The sequence below is a fragment of the Rhincodon typus genome, chromosome 39, assembly GCF_021869965.1.
Source record: "Rhincodon typus isolate 14 chromosome 39, sRhiTyp1.1, whole genome shotgun sequence".
Lineage (NCBI taxonomy): Eukaryota > Metazoa > Chordata > Chondrichthyes > Orectolobiformes > Rhincodontidae > Rhincodon > Rhincodon typus.
The window spans coordinates 2,784,458-2,798,439 of record NC_063370.1 but is presented as its reverse complement, the minus strand read 5'-3'; the positions used below and the strand labels follow the sequence as shown (position 1 = coordinate 2,798,439).

Genomic DNA, 13,982 nt, shown 5'->3' with positions numbered 1-13,982 from the left:
TACACTCACCTTTATTGGCTCCATCCCCACCTCTTTGACCGGTCTGTTTCCTCTCCACCTATCTTCTTCTCTATCCATCTTCTATCCGCCTCCCCCTCTCTCCCTGTTTATTTCAGAACCCCCTTCCCCTCCCCCATTTCTGTAGAAGGGTCTAGGCCTGTAACGTCAGCCTTCCTGCTCCTCTGATGCTGCTTGGCCTGCTGTGTTCATCCAGCTCTACACCTTGTTATCTATGTTCAATTATTCATTCCTTCTTAGAAACAAAAGTCATCAGGGCCTCTTGTGTGTACCACAGCTCATCAACCTGATCCCGAGCCTCTCTCACAAGCAGTAATGATCTAAATACCCTGCTGTTCCTCTGGGCTTAGTAGATTCACAAAGAGAGAGAAAAGCATCATTAGCAATTGTTGTGAAGAGAGAATTATGCTGCCTTCTGTTTTGCTCTAATGTGATTTTTCAAACTAATGACACTCCAGTCGTCTGCTCTGCTCTCGCCTTCACACTTCTCCGGGGTCTGTTATAGACGAACAAAGAACATTTACAGTGACATCTTCTCTCACACTTTACAGCAAAGCCTGCATTGATCTTGAAGATCAACACCTGCATTTCAGTAGTGCCTTTACCATTGTAACATACCCCAGGCACCGACAGGAGCGGTAATCGAACAGAACTGAACATGAAAGATGGAAGAGGCTGTTGGAACTGAAAGCTTGGTTCCAGAGAAAGTGTTGACACAGAGTCTTAAAGGAGGGAAGAGAGACAGAGAGAGTTACCTAGGGGAACCAACAGTGTGGAGGTAATGGCCTAGTGGTATTATCACTGGGCTGTTGATTCAGTGACCAAGACAATGTTCTGGGGACCCAGGTTCGAATCCTGCCGCGGCAGATGGTGGAAATTGAATTCAATAAATATCTGGAATTAACAATCTAATGATGACTTGGAATTCCATTGTTGATTGTCGGGGAAAAACCCATCTGGTTCACTAATCCCCTTTAAGGAAGGAAACTGCCATCCTTACCTGGTCTGGCCTACACGTGACTCCAGACCCACAGCAATGTGGTTGACTCTTAACTGCCCACTGGCAATTAGGGATGGGCAATAAATGCTACCTGGTCAACGAAGCCCCTCATCTTGTGAATGAATTAAAAATACAACAGTGCAGGGATTAAAAGTGGTGATGACAATGGAGAGGAACTGATAAGGCACAGAGCTCCCAGAGCATTGTGAAACGGGATGAGGTTATCAGGGCAAGGTCGGGAAGGGATTGGAAAACAAGGGTGAGAATCTTAAACAGGGCTCCACGCTGACCAGCAATGAGGGGATGTGTACAATAGGAGACAGGATGTTTGGAACTGTTTGATTCTCAGAACAACAGAATGGCCCAGGTCTAAAGATAACAAAAGCACAAGCATGCCAATAGGAATCTTGGAGGAACAGAGGGATCTTGGGGGAACTTGTTCACGGAGCCCTGGAAGGTGTCAGTGTGGTTTAACAGTTTAGTGAACATGACACTTACCTTTATCAGTCGTGGTCTCGATTCTAAGAGCAGGGAGATTATGTTGCAGCTGTATAAGACTTTGATTGGGCCACAGCTGAAGCACTGTGTGCAGTTCTATAGGAAGGATATGATCACACAGGAGGGGGTGCAGAGGAGATTCACCAGGATGTTGCCCTGGGGATGGAGCATTTCAGCGATGGAGAGAGGCTGGATATGCTCAGGTTGGTCTCTTTAGGGCAGAGAGGGAACCTGATAGAGGTGTGTAGGATTCTGAGGGGCGTGGATAGAATACAGCTGTTCCCCCTTCGTTGAAGAATCAATAACAAGGTGGGGGCATCATTTTAAAGTGAAAGGCAGGGGATTTAGAGGGGATTTGAGGAAAGGTTTTCTCACCCAGAGGGCGGTGGGGGTCTGGAATGCACCGACAACCTTTAAAAAGTACTTGGACGAGCCCCTTGATATGTCAAAACATTCAAGCCTACGGGCCTAGTGTGGGAAAGTGGGACTGGTGTAGGGAGCTGTAGTACAGACTCAATGGGCCAAAGGGCCTTCCCTGGACTGTGTGATTCTCTGGATAAAGGATAATTACTCCTCCCCATAGCGATTTAGAATTTGGCCATGACTGTACACAATGTTGTTTAATCACAGTGAGGGAATTGAGGCAGATTCTGCCATCACCTGCTGTCTGCACATTTAACCCTCGCTGACAAAACACATTTTAATCAGAGACAAGTGAGCCATAGATAAGGCTGATGCTGAAGGCTACTCCTGCTGTGATGATTGAAATCAGCAACTCAATATCAAACTTCCCTCGCCTGTACAAATTTTCACCACACTTGGCGGAGTATTTTCCCTATCGGGCACAAATTCACCGGATATTAACTGTTTGGAAATTAAATTTAACTCCTTAGACGCTGAAAGCACAGGCAGATGAATAGAGTCAAACAGCATGGTCCATCTCATCCACGCCAACCAGATATCCTAAATTAATCTCACCCCATTTGCCAGCATTTGGCTCATATCCCTCTAAACCCTTCCTATTCATAGACCCATCCAGATGCCTTTTAAATGTTGTAATTGTACCAGCCTCCACCACTTCCTCTGGCAGCTCATTCCATACACGCACCACCCTCTGTGTGAAAAAGTTACCCCTTAGGTCCCTTTTAAATCTTTCCCCTCGCAGCTTAAGCCTATGCCCCTCTAGTTTTGGACTCCCCTACCCTGGGGAAAAGATCTTGACCATTCACCCTCTTCATGCCCCTCATGGTTTTATGAATTTCTATAAGGTCACCCCTCAGCCTCCAATGCTCCTGAGGAAGAAAGACCCAGCCTATCCAGCCTTTCTTTATAACTCAAACTAAATAGCCAAGTTGCTTACAGTGTACAGTTTAACCCTACTCCATGAGGTTGGGTTCCCTTCGCTGAGAATCATTTGGGTGCTTTTAGAATCAGCTATCGTTCAGTGGGTTACGCTCTGCGTTCTGAGTCAGCAGCTTTGTCAGTTCAAACCCTTGTATCAGTGTCTTGTGTGCAGACTCTAAGCTGATGTGTGCGGTGCTTCATTTTTATTACTGGTTGGCTCAGTGGTTAGCACTGCTCCCTCACTGCGCCAGGGACCCGGGTTCGATTCCACCCTCGGGCGATTGTCTGTGTGGAGTTTGCACATTCTCCCTGTGTCTACGTGGGTTTCCTCTGGGTGCTCCCGTTTCCTCCCACAGTCCAAAGATGTGCAGATTAGGGTGGATTGAACATGCTAAATTGCCCCATAGTGTCCAGAGATGTGCAATCTAGGTGGATTAGCCATGGGAAATGCAGGGTTACAATGATGGGGTGGGTCTGGGTGGGATGATCTTTGGAGGGCTGTTGCAAACATGATAGGCTGAATGGCCTGCTTCCAAAGTGCATGGTTCTATGATACATGTTCTGCTACAAAGACCCATGACACCCCGGTAATGATCTCCTACAACCTCTTCCATCAGGCAGAAGATACAGAAGCCTGAACACACACGCAAGCAGGTTCAGGAACAGCTTCTTTCTGGTTGTTATCAGACTGTTGAATGGATTCTAGCCTCAAATAATGTAACCTGCAAAGTAACCTGTATGCATCTAAGTCTTTTTGATCTGTACATCCATTGCTTGCTGTGATCTGTCTATACCGCTCGTAAACAAAGCTTTTCACTGTATTTCAGTACACATGACAATAAAATCAATCAATTAATCCAATCCAATCAGACGTTAAGCTCATCTTTTATTGCAGGTGGGATTCAAGGATTGTGTGCCTACTGTTCTGAGGAAGAGCAAGGCAGTTATCCATGATGCCTTGACCAATATTCATCTCTCATAGAAACATAGAATATAGGAGCAGGAGTAGGCCACTCTGTATCTCAAACCTGCTTCCCCCATTCAATATGATCATGGCTGATCATCCATCTCAGGGCCCTGTTCCCACTTTCTCCCCTTTAGCTTCTTTCTTCCAACGTTACCAGGCGTGCTCCATTGACTGTTTGCAATGCTCTGAGGTCTTGCAGGCTGCTATCTAAATGCAAGAGCTTTCCCCCTGTATTGGCAGTTTAATTGCTGGAACTGATCCTGTGCTGAAGCAAAACTGACTTTTCGTGACTCACTTGACACCCTTTAAATGTGTTGAATGGAACAGGGGGATTATACTGGATAAGAACACACGTGGGCAGCATCAGCATCTGGCCATCCTTTGTCACCCACAAATATGGGGGAAATAATTTGCGAGTGTTTGCAGAGAACCTGGTGGTTTCTGGAATACAAAGGACAAGGTATTCAGGCCACAACGTTCACTTCCTTTCCACTTCCACTGGGGGAGCCAGTTAGCAAGCTTTTACTGGGTTGCAAATGCACATAACAAAGAGAGGATTAACTTCCCCAGATTGAGGCAGTGAGTCAGCTGTCAATTTGCAATGTCAGCTCCTGAGAATTGCACTGCATCCTCCTGCCTGCAGTTTGAGAAATAAATAGAAGTTCTCACGTGTTGCAAAAGAAATGACACATGCAGCTGCTTAATTGTGTCTATGCCTGCGTCTTTGTGTGTGTCTGTGTCTGTCTGTCTGTGTGTGTGTGTGTCTCTCTCTCTCTCTCTGTCTGTCTGTCTGTCCTTGTGTGTGTGTTTGTGTGTGTTCTGTCTGTCCGTGTGTGTGTGTCTGTCTGTCTGTCCTTGTGTGTGTGTCTGTTTGTCTGTCTCTCTGTGTGTCTGTGTGTCTGTCCATGTGTATATGTGTGCCTGTCTATCCTTGTTTCTGTCTCTGTCTGTTTGTGTGTGCCTGTGTAGTGTGTGTCTGTGTGTGTCTGTGTGCCTGTGCGTGTGTGTGTGTGTCTGTGTGTGTGTGTGTGTGTGTCTGTCTGTCTGTCTGTGTGTGTGCCTGTGTGTATGTGTCTGTGTGTGTGTGCCTATGTGTGTGTGTGTCTGTGCATGTGTGTGTTAAGAATGTGTGTGTGTGAGAGTGTGTGTCTGTGTGTGTGTATTTGTGTGCATGTGTGTGTGTGAGAGTGTGTGTGTGTTAAGAATGTGTGTGCGCGTGAGAGAGTGTGCATGAGTTTGTGTGTGTGTGTGTGCATGAGGTGTGTGTGTGTGAGAGTGTGAGTGTGTGTGAGAGAGTGTGTGTGAGAGTGTGTGAGAGTGTGTGTGTGTGAGAGTGGGTGTGTGAGTGTGTGAGAGTCTGAGTGTGTGTGAGAGTGTGTGTGTGAGAGTGTGAGTGTGTGAGAGTCTGAGTGTGTGTGAGTGTGAGTGTGTGTGTGAGTCTGAGTGTGTGTGAGAGTGTGAGTGTGTGTGTGAGAGTGAGAGTGTGTGTATGTGTGAGAGTGAGAGTGTGTGTATGTGTGAGAGTGAGAGTGTGTGTGTGTGTGTGTGAGAGTGAGAGTGTGTGTGTGTGTGAGAATGAGAGTGTGCATGAGAGAGAGAGACACTGGAGCTAAATATCACAATCGAGATGAACAGGCCAAGTTAACCCCCCACCCCCCACTCACCACCGACACAGGGCTACCACAGGCCGTGAATGATTTAAACATGCATCAGACACACTCATTCATGGACAGTGACATTGGATAAAACAATACCCAGGGAACAGGGAGAATGTGGAAAGAGCAATCAGACCTCCCTGTATTTATGGGATTTGTAGATAGGTGCCTGGTGATTCTGAAATGATAAAGATGGAGACGCCATAGTCTGACCAGACCGTGCGGCTGTTCTCTCATTAGAGCGGTGCGACTGGTGGGGGTTTAACCTGAGGGTCTCCACGCCTCAGGAGAGGGGAGAGGATGGGAAGGAGATGCAGGAATTGAACCTATGCTGTTGGTGTCCATGAGACCATCAGAAATAGGAAAAGGACTAGGCCATTCTGCCCCTCAAGTCCACTCTACCATTCATGGCTGAACTGACATTTCTCAATCCCTCATTCCCCAGCCCTGTGTTCTGAGGAATAGTCACTCGTCCTGAAACATTAACTCTGATTTCTCTCCACAGGAGCTGTCAGACCTGTCGAGCTTTTCCAGCAATTTCTGAATGTTGTGTCTTTGCTGCAATGTCTGTAGCATCTTTGCAAGGAATTTTTTTTTTCATTTTTATTGAGGGAGAGGAAGGAATGGGCAGTTTTATTTATTATATAGATTTGTCACTTTTTAAAACCTACCCCAACACCTAACAATAAACTTACCATCTCCAAACTGAAGGCGAATTGAAATAGGGATAGAATAGGGTCTGGAATGCACTGTCCAGAAATGTGGGAGAGGCAGGTTGAACTGAGTCATCCAAGGGGATATCAGATGGTTATTTGGGTGGGAATGGGGTATGTGGGTATGTGGGGGAAAGGCAGCAGATTGGCACTGGGTCACAACTGGGCTAGGTGATGGAGCCAGTACAGGTATGATGGGCCGAATGGTCCCCTTTTGCACTGTATTAACTCTGGAAAGAGCAGGGAAGATCTCCCTACTGTCCTGGCCAATAGAAACATAGGGGGAAAGAGTAGGCCATTTGGTCCTTTGAGCCTGCTGTACCATTCAATATGATCATGGCTGATCATCCAACTCAGTACCTTGTTTCCATTTACTCCCCACACCCCTCGATCTCTTTAACCCTGAGAATCACGTTTGCAGCTTTGTAGAAAGAACCCGGCCTTATTGCTCAAAGCAGATTGTCTGTTTGCAGAGACAGTAAGAACTGCCGATGCTGGAGTCACAGATATCACTGTGTGGAGCTGGAGGAACATAGAGGGCCAGGCAGCATCAGAGAAGCAGGAAAGCTGACGTTTTGGGTCGGGACCCTTCTTCATTTCCTGAGCCGAAGCGTCAGCTTTCCTGCTCCTCTGATGCTGCCTGGCCTGCTGTGTTCCTCCAGCTCCACACTGCGCTGTCTGTTTGCAGGTTGCTGTTGGTGGGATCTGACTGTGCATAAATTGAGCCCCCTTTCCTTTCCAAATTGGCAACAACACCTGGCTTCCCAGGAGCCATTTGTCAGTTGAAAATCGCTCTGAGGTAGTGAGAGGTGCTACGTGAATGCAAGTCCTTCCCTCAAAGAAGCCGAGGGTGAGGGTGAAAGCCCATGCGAGGAATACTTCCCACACCAGCCTCCAGCAACAGTTTGCGAGGTGCCACCTTACATGGGGGCTGTCAAACCACCAATGACGAAGGAGGACTGCTCCCGCACTCTCTACCCTTCAGCCTGGACCAGGAGATTCTGCCAGGCCCCGTGAGGAAAGGAAACCTCACAAAGTAGGCACATAAAGTGGGCAGTGCGTCCGCTCATTTCAGAGTGGCATTGCTGGCTCAGCTCACTCACTGACCCATAGATGGGTCAAGCACAGGCTCAGCCAATTGGAGGGCCTGGCGCTACCACCTCCCTCACTCCCCCTGGGCAGGGTGTTGCCGTTGGCCTGCAAAGGATCAAATTGATTGATGGGGTCGTGTGACCATTCCCCAGCAGATTCTCGCTCGCTCCTCAGCCGACCTCATCCGCTCCTCACTTCACCCGCTCGGAAAGTAATTCTCAAACCTTCTTCGTAGATCCAAGGCGAGGGTTACTCACCTGCTCTTAACAGGGCTGTGCACTTGGGCAGCAAAAAAAAAACAGGAAGGCAGATTATTCCTTGGAGATTATTACTTGACAGAGAGGAATGTTCAACAAGACCTGGGTGTCCTTGTGCACCTGTCGCTGAAGGTGCAGCAGGTGGTGAAGAAGGAAAATGGTATGTTGGCCTTTCTCGTGAGAGGTTTCGAGTACAGGAGCAGGAATCGATCTGCACTTATACAGGACATTTTTAGGGGCCTCACCTGGAATATTGCGTGCGGTTTTGGTCTCCTTGTCTGCAGAAGGATGTTCTTACTATAGAGGGGGCTGTAGTGAAGGCTTACCAAATTGATTCCTGGGGCATCAGGACTGTCATCGGGAAAGTTTGAGTCAGTTAGGATTGTATTCACTGGAGTTTAGAAGATTGAGGGGGGATCTCATAGAAAGCTGTAAAATTCTAACAGGACGAGGCAGGTTAGTTGCAGGAAGGACGTTCCCGATGGTGGGGGGAGGTCATTGTTTAAGGATAAGGGGTAAACATTTTAGGACTGAGATAGAGGAAATGTCTTCCCCCAGAGCGTGAGGAGCCTGTGGAATTCACTGCCACAGAAAGTGGCTGAGGCCAAAACATTTATGTGTTTCCAAGAAGGAAGTAGGTCCCGACCCGAAACGTCAGCTTTCCTATTCCTCTGATGCTGCCTGGTCTGCTGTGTTCCTCCAGCTCTACACTGTGTTATCTCTGGTAGATATAGCTCTTGTGGCTAAAGGGATATGGGAGGATGGTCAGGGTTAGGGTATTGAGCTCGATTGTCAGGTGTGACCATAATGGATGGGACAGCAGGCTCGAAGGGTCACAGGCCAACTCCTGCCTCTATCTTCTTTGTTACGATTCAACATTTCTGTGAAGATGGAAATTACTCCCACCCCCAGCCCCACTCTCTCTATCTCAGCCTGTCCATTATTAACTCAAAATGAAAGCAGACGTGCTTGATAATAGTCAGAGCCTTTAGACTTGGCTCCACCTTCTTGTGGAAGATATAACTTGGATTGGGAAGAGAAAAATTCTGTTTTTCTGGGCTCAACTTCTACTCTGGGTATTGACGATGACCAGAGAGTGTCAGGTTGGACTCTGTTGTACGTACAACCAAATTCTCAGATCCAGTCAGTCAAAATGAATGGAAGTTGTGGAAGAGAGAGTCATAGAGTGATACTGCATGGAAACAGACTTTTTGGCTCAACCAGTCCATGCCAACCATGTTCCCAAACTAACTAGTACTACCTGCCCGCTCCTGGCCCATATCCCTCCAAACCTTTCCTATTCATGTACTTATCCAAATGTCTTTTAAACGTTGTGACTGTACCCACATCCACAACTTCCTCTGAAGGTTCATTCCACACACGAACCACCCTCTGCGTAAAAGAAATGATAAACAGACAGGAAGGGACAATCTTTTCTGTCTCTCTTTACAAATGCTCACCTTTCCTGAACACTTCACAGGATCTTTGCTGTATAATTAATTGCCATTAATTGAAACATTATTTTGTACCAATTAGTAAATTGTTCATAATTTGAACATAAATCAAAGGTTATCAGAAAAACACGCATGCACAGAACCAGACACACACACACACACTCACACACACACACACACACTCACACACACACACTCAGACACTCACACTCACACACACTCACACACAGACACTCAGACACACACTCACACACTCACACTCACACACACTCAGACACACACACACACTCACACACTCACACTCACACTCACACACTCACACACACACACACACTCACACACACACACACACTCACACACACACACAGACACGTACACAAACAGAAATACATAAAAGAAAATTCTGATAAGGTAGAGATCAGATTGGACTCAGAAACAAGCCCAAAACAGAAGAGGCACTCTGCAGAATTATCTGAAAAGGCTAATACATTTCTGAGTAATTCGCACAAGCACTGACACTTCTCCTGGAACATGCTTACAAATATTAGCCGACTTTCTGGGATCCCATCGCCAAATTCAGTCGTACTCCTGTGTTTCATCTGAATAATTACAGCGATCTGCTGTAAATATTGTCACCTTTCCAGCTTCCACAGATGTTTCCAGCAACTCCCTGTAATTACTAACACTCGCCCAGGAACACTGAGTAAATAATACAGGTACTTTCCCTACCCCAAACCCTCCACACCCTGGTCTCCAGGGGACCTCCTGTAAGGAATAAACCATACCCCAAGGAGTAGCCCCTGGAAATACTCACACACCACCCCCACCCCCAATCCTGAAGACCCTCCGTCATAACAACACACTCCCTCCTCGCCCCGGGGATCCCCTGTAAATATTGACAGATTCCCCCCTCTCCCCGGGGACCCCCTGTAAATACTGACACACTCCCCCCTCTCTCCCCGGGGACCCCCTGTAAATACTGACACTCCCGCCCCCCAATTCCCCAGGGACCCCCTGTAAATACTGACATGTTACCCATTCCCCACCGACCCCCTGTATGTTGTGTGATTCCCTGGGAACACACTGCAAGTGGAACTTCCTACAACTGAGTTTTAATTTCTGCAAGTTAGGAGCTGTTGACAGTGAAAGGGTCATTGCATTATAGAGATCTACAGCACAGAGAAAGGCCCTTTGGCCCATTGTATCCATGCAGCTCCAAAAACAAACTCCTAACCATTCTCATCCCGAGAGTAGTCACTGCTGTGACTCCGGATTCACACCGAGCTTGCTGTGGATCATCAGTAAGCGAATATTTCTTACTAATTGGCTTGGCATCTGGTCCACTTCTTTTAAACTCAATTTCCCCCCTAAAGAAACAATCCACAAATATTACCAGGGGAAGGAAAAGCAATCTAATTACTCACTCATTCAAATGAAGCAAATCTGAAACCAGAAACATTGGATGTATAGAAACAGGCCGTTCGGGGGTGTCTGCTCCTCGCCCAGCCCCCTGTCATCTCACCCTATCTCCACCTCCTTCTATCTCTCTCTGTCCCTCATGGGTTTATCCATCTTACCTACTCTCATCCCCACCCACATCAACATGATACAGATCAAGCCCTCCCTGTGGGAGTCATTGTTACATTCTCCCCAATCTCTGGGGTGGGGGGGGAAGGTTTCTCCTGGATTCCCGAATCGATTTATTTGTGACTGTTTTATATTCCTGGATCCTGTTGTTCAGCTTCCCCTTCCCAACAAGAGAAAACATATCTCGACATCCACTCAAGCTCAGAAGATGTTGAAGATTGAGATTGATTTGCCCTCCCAGCCTTCTGTTGTCTTGTCCCAGTCACTAGCAATTAGCAACGGAGCAGATACACTGTGATATTTCCAGAGGCATAGTCTAATCTGCCCTGAGCACCTCATGATTTCTGTCCAACCCCCAACCATCCAGTTCCGCACTCAGAATTAAATGGTGCTACAGGAAAAATGTTGTGAATCTTGAAAGGGTTCAGAAAAGATTTATAAGGATGTTGCCAGGGTTGGAGGGTTTGAGCTACAGGGAGAGGCTGAATAGACTGGGGCTATTTTCCTTGGAGCTTCGGAGGCCAGGAGTGACCTTATAGAGGTTTATAACATCATGAGGGGCATGGATAGGGTGAATAGCCAAGGTTTTTTCCCAAGGATAGGGGAGACCAAAACTAGAGGGCATAGATTTAAGTAGAGGGTGTAAATTTAAGGTGAGAGGGGTAAGGTTTGAAAGGGACCTAAGGGGCAACTTTTTCAGTGCTATGTGTATGGAACCAACTGCCAGAGGAAGTGGTGGAGGCTGGTACAATTACAACATTTAAAAGGCATCTGGATGGGTACACGAATAGGAAGGGTTTAGAGGGATATGGGCCAAATGCTGGCAAATGGGACGAGATTAATTTAGGATATCTGGTCGGCATGGACGAGCTGGACCGAAGGATCTGTTTCCGTGCTATATGACTCTATGACAACAGTCCCTATTCTCATAATAAGCAATTAACAGCTATGAAAGCTGAAAACATAAACGTTATAATCAAATATGAAGAGGAAGGTCTCTTGTGGCACAGTGTCCGAGCCAGGAGACCTCAGTTCAAGTCCCATTTCTCCTGAAGTGTGCTGTAAACTGCCTGGAGAGGTTACTCCTCAAAACGAGACAAAAAAGGACAGCAGGGAATTATGGATTCTAGCACTCGTTGCTGTAACCTGGGGAAACGGTTTACCAAATAGCCAGAGAAGGCAGTACCAACAAAAGGTCACCATCCTGATAGATTAACCCTTTCCCTGCAGATAATTTCCAACCTTTGCTGTTTTGATTATTTCAGAAAGTTCTCAGATTTTCAGCATCTGCGGTAACGCAAGCCCCCCCAAGGGCGAACAGGAGGGGTCTGCCAAAGGGCTAGCACAGGCACCAATGGAAGGGCTCAATGGCCTCCTCCTGCACTGAGCGGTTGGTTGAACAAGATGAATTTTGCTTCAATATAGAGAAGTTTTGGATAGAATTTTTTTGGGGAAGGATGAGAGATGGCGCAAAGGGACAAGGAAAAAGGGGTGAGGGATTGTTTACAGGAATGATCCCGGGGATGAAGGGCTCATACGAGGAGTGGTTGAGGACTCTGGGTCTGTATTGGATGGAGTTTAGAAGGATGACGAGGGGATCTGATTGAAGCTTACAGATTAGGATAGAGTGGATGTGGAGAAGATGTTTCTACTAGAAGGAAAGACTAGAACCCAAGGGAACAGCCTGAGAGTGAAAGGATGACCCTCTTAAACTGAGATGAGGAGGCATTTCTTCAGCCAGAGGGTGGTGAATCTGTGGAACTCATTGCTGCAGAGAAGTTTTGGAGTACTGTGTACAGTTCTGGTCTCCCTGCTAATAGAAACGATGTTATTAAATTGGAGACGATACAGAAAAGATTTACTAGGATGTCACTGGGACCAGAGGGTTTGAGCTATAAGGAAGAGGATGAATAGGCTGGGGCTATTTTCCCTGGTGAGTCGGAGGCTGAGGGGGTGACCTTAAAGAGGTTTATAAAATCAGGAGGGGCATGGATAGGGTGAATAGCTTTTGCTAAGGGTAGGAGTGTCCAAAACTAGAGGGGCATAGGTTTAAGGTGAGAAGGGTAAGATTTGAAAGGGACCTGAGGGGCAACATTTTCACACAGAGAGTGGTGCATATGCAGCCCATAGTGACCCTCTGAAGGCCATCCCACCAATTCCCACACTTCCATTGGCTAAGCCACTGTAACCTGCACACTACAGCATGGCCAATCTACCCTAACCTGCAGGTCTTTGGACTGTGGGAAGAAACCAAAGCAAACCCACGCAGACACAGGGAGTACGTGCAAACTCCACACAGACAGTCCCCGGAGGGTGGAATTGAACCCGGGTTCCTGGTGCTGTGAGGCAGCAGGGCTAACCGCTGAGCCACCGTGCCATCCCAGAGGAAGGGTGGAGGCTGGGACAATTATGACATTTAAAAGGCATCTGGATGGGTACATGAATAGGAAGGGTTTAGAGGGATATGGGCCAAATGCTGGCAAATGGGACTGGTTCAGTTTAGTAAACCTGGTGGACGAGTTGGGGGCAAAGGGTCTGTTTCCGTGCTGTCTGACTCTATAGCTGTGGAGACCATTAAGTGTATTTAAGACAGAGATAGATAGGTTCTTGATTAGCCAAAGGTTACAGGGAGAAGGCAGGAGGACGGGGTTGAGAAACATATCAGCCATGACCGAACGCGATGGGCAGAATGGCCTAGTTCTGCTCCTGGTGTGATCTGGAAGAGGTTACCTGATGAACATGATGATGCCGACCCTGGCGATATCTTGATGCAGGACTTTCCAGGATTGCTGGATGAGGTCTTTTTGCTGCTCGGACAGGGGCAGAGGGGGGTGTGAGTCCGAGGCTACCAGCTCTGACCCCCCCGCCTCGGAGCGAGGTGCTGCACCGCTCACATCGACACCAGCTTTCCCGGGATCGTGCCCAGTCCCGGACAGAGCACAGCCCATAATAACCCCACTGCTCCCACTCCCCGCACACAAAATAAACAAAACACACAACAAAATCCTGAAATTAAATTTCCAACCGAACCATGCAATAAAAAGATTCACTTATCATTAAATCTCCAGCATCTCTCCTGGACTGCAACACTCTCAAAGTGTTTTCATTCTGGAATCCGGGCTAATCAATAATTCCCAGTCCCCTCCTTGAAACCCTCTTCGTCTAAAATACTCCAGTCCCCGGGATCGAACCCACTGCCTCCTGCTCTCGGGGAGACTGAGACTCACACAGTTCCCTTCAGAGACTGAGGCAAAACGTGTCAGCATCAGTACCACGGGAGGGGGAGGGGCTTCTCGGGGGAGGGGAGGGGGAGAGACTGAGGAGGGAGAGAGAGAAAGAGATAGAAGAGCGTGAGGGATGGAGAGACAGAGTGAGAGAGGGTGGGGGAGAAAGTGAG

General features: G+C 47.5%; 1 protein-coding gene across 1 annotated transcript in view; it reads right to left on the bottom strand.

Annotated features, from left to right (window-relative positions):
• The window catches only part of xgb (x globin), a 55,646-nt gene extending 41,862 nt beyond the window's left edge, over positions 1-13,784 (bottom strand). The window contains exons 1-2 of the mRNA XM_048618198.1: positions 13,316-13,784; positions 10,233-10,365 (exon numbers count right to left, since the gene is read on the bottom strand). Coding sequence (XP_048474155.1) covers positions 10,233-10,365; positions 13,316-13,533 — 351 coding nt within the window. The 5' untranslated portion in view covers positions 13,534-13,784. The remainder of the gene's footprint in view (positions 1-10,232; positions 10,366-13,315) is intronic.
• Between the last annotated feature and the right edge of the window lie 198 nt (positions 13,785-13,982).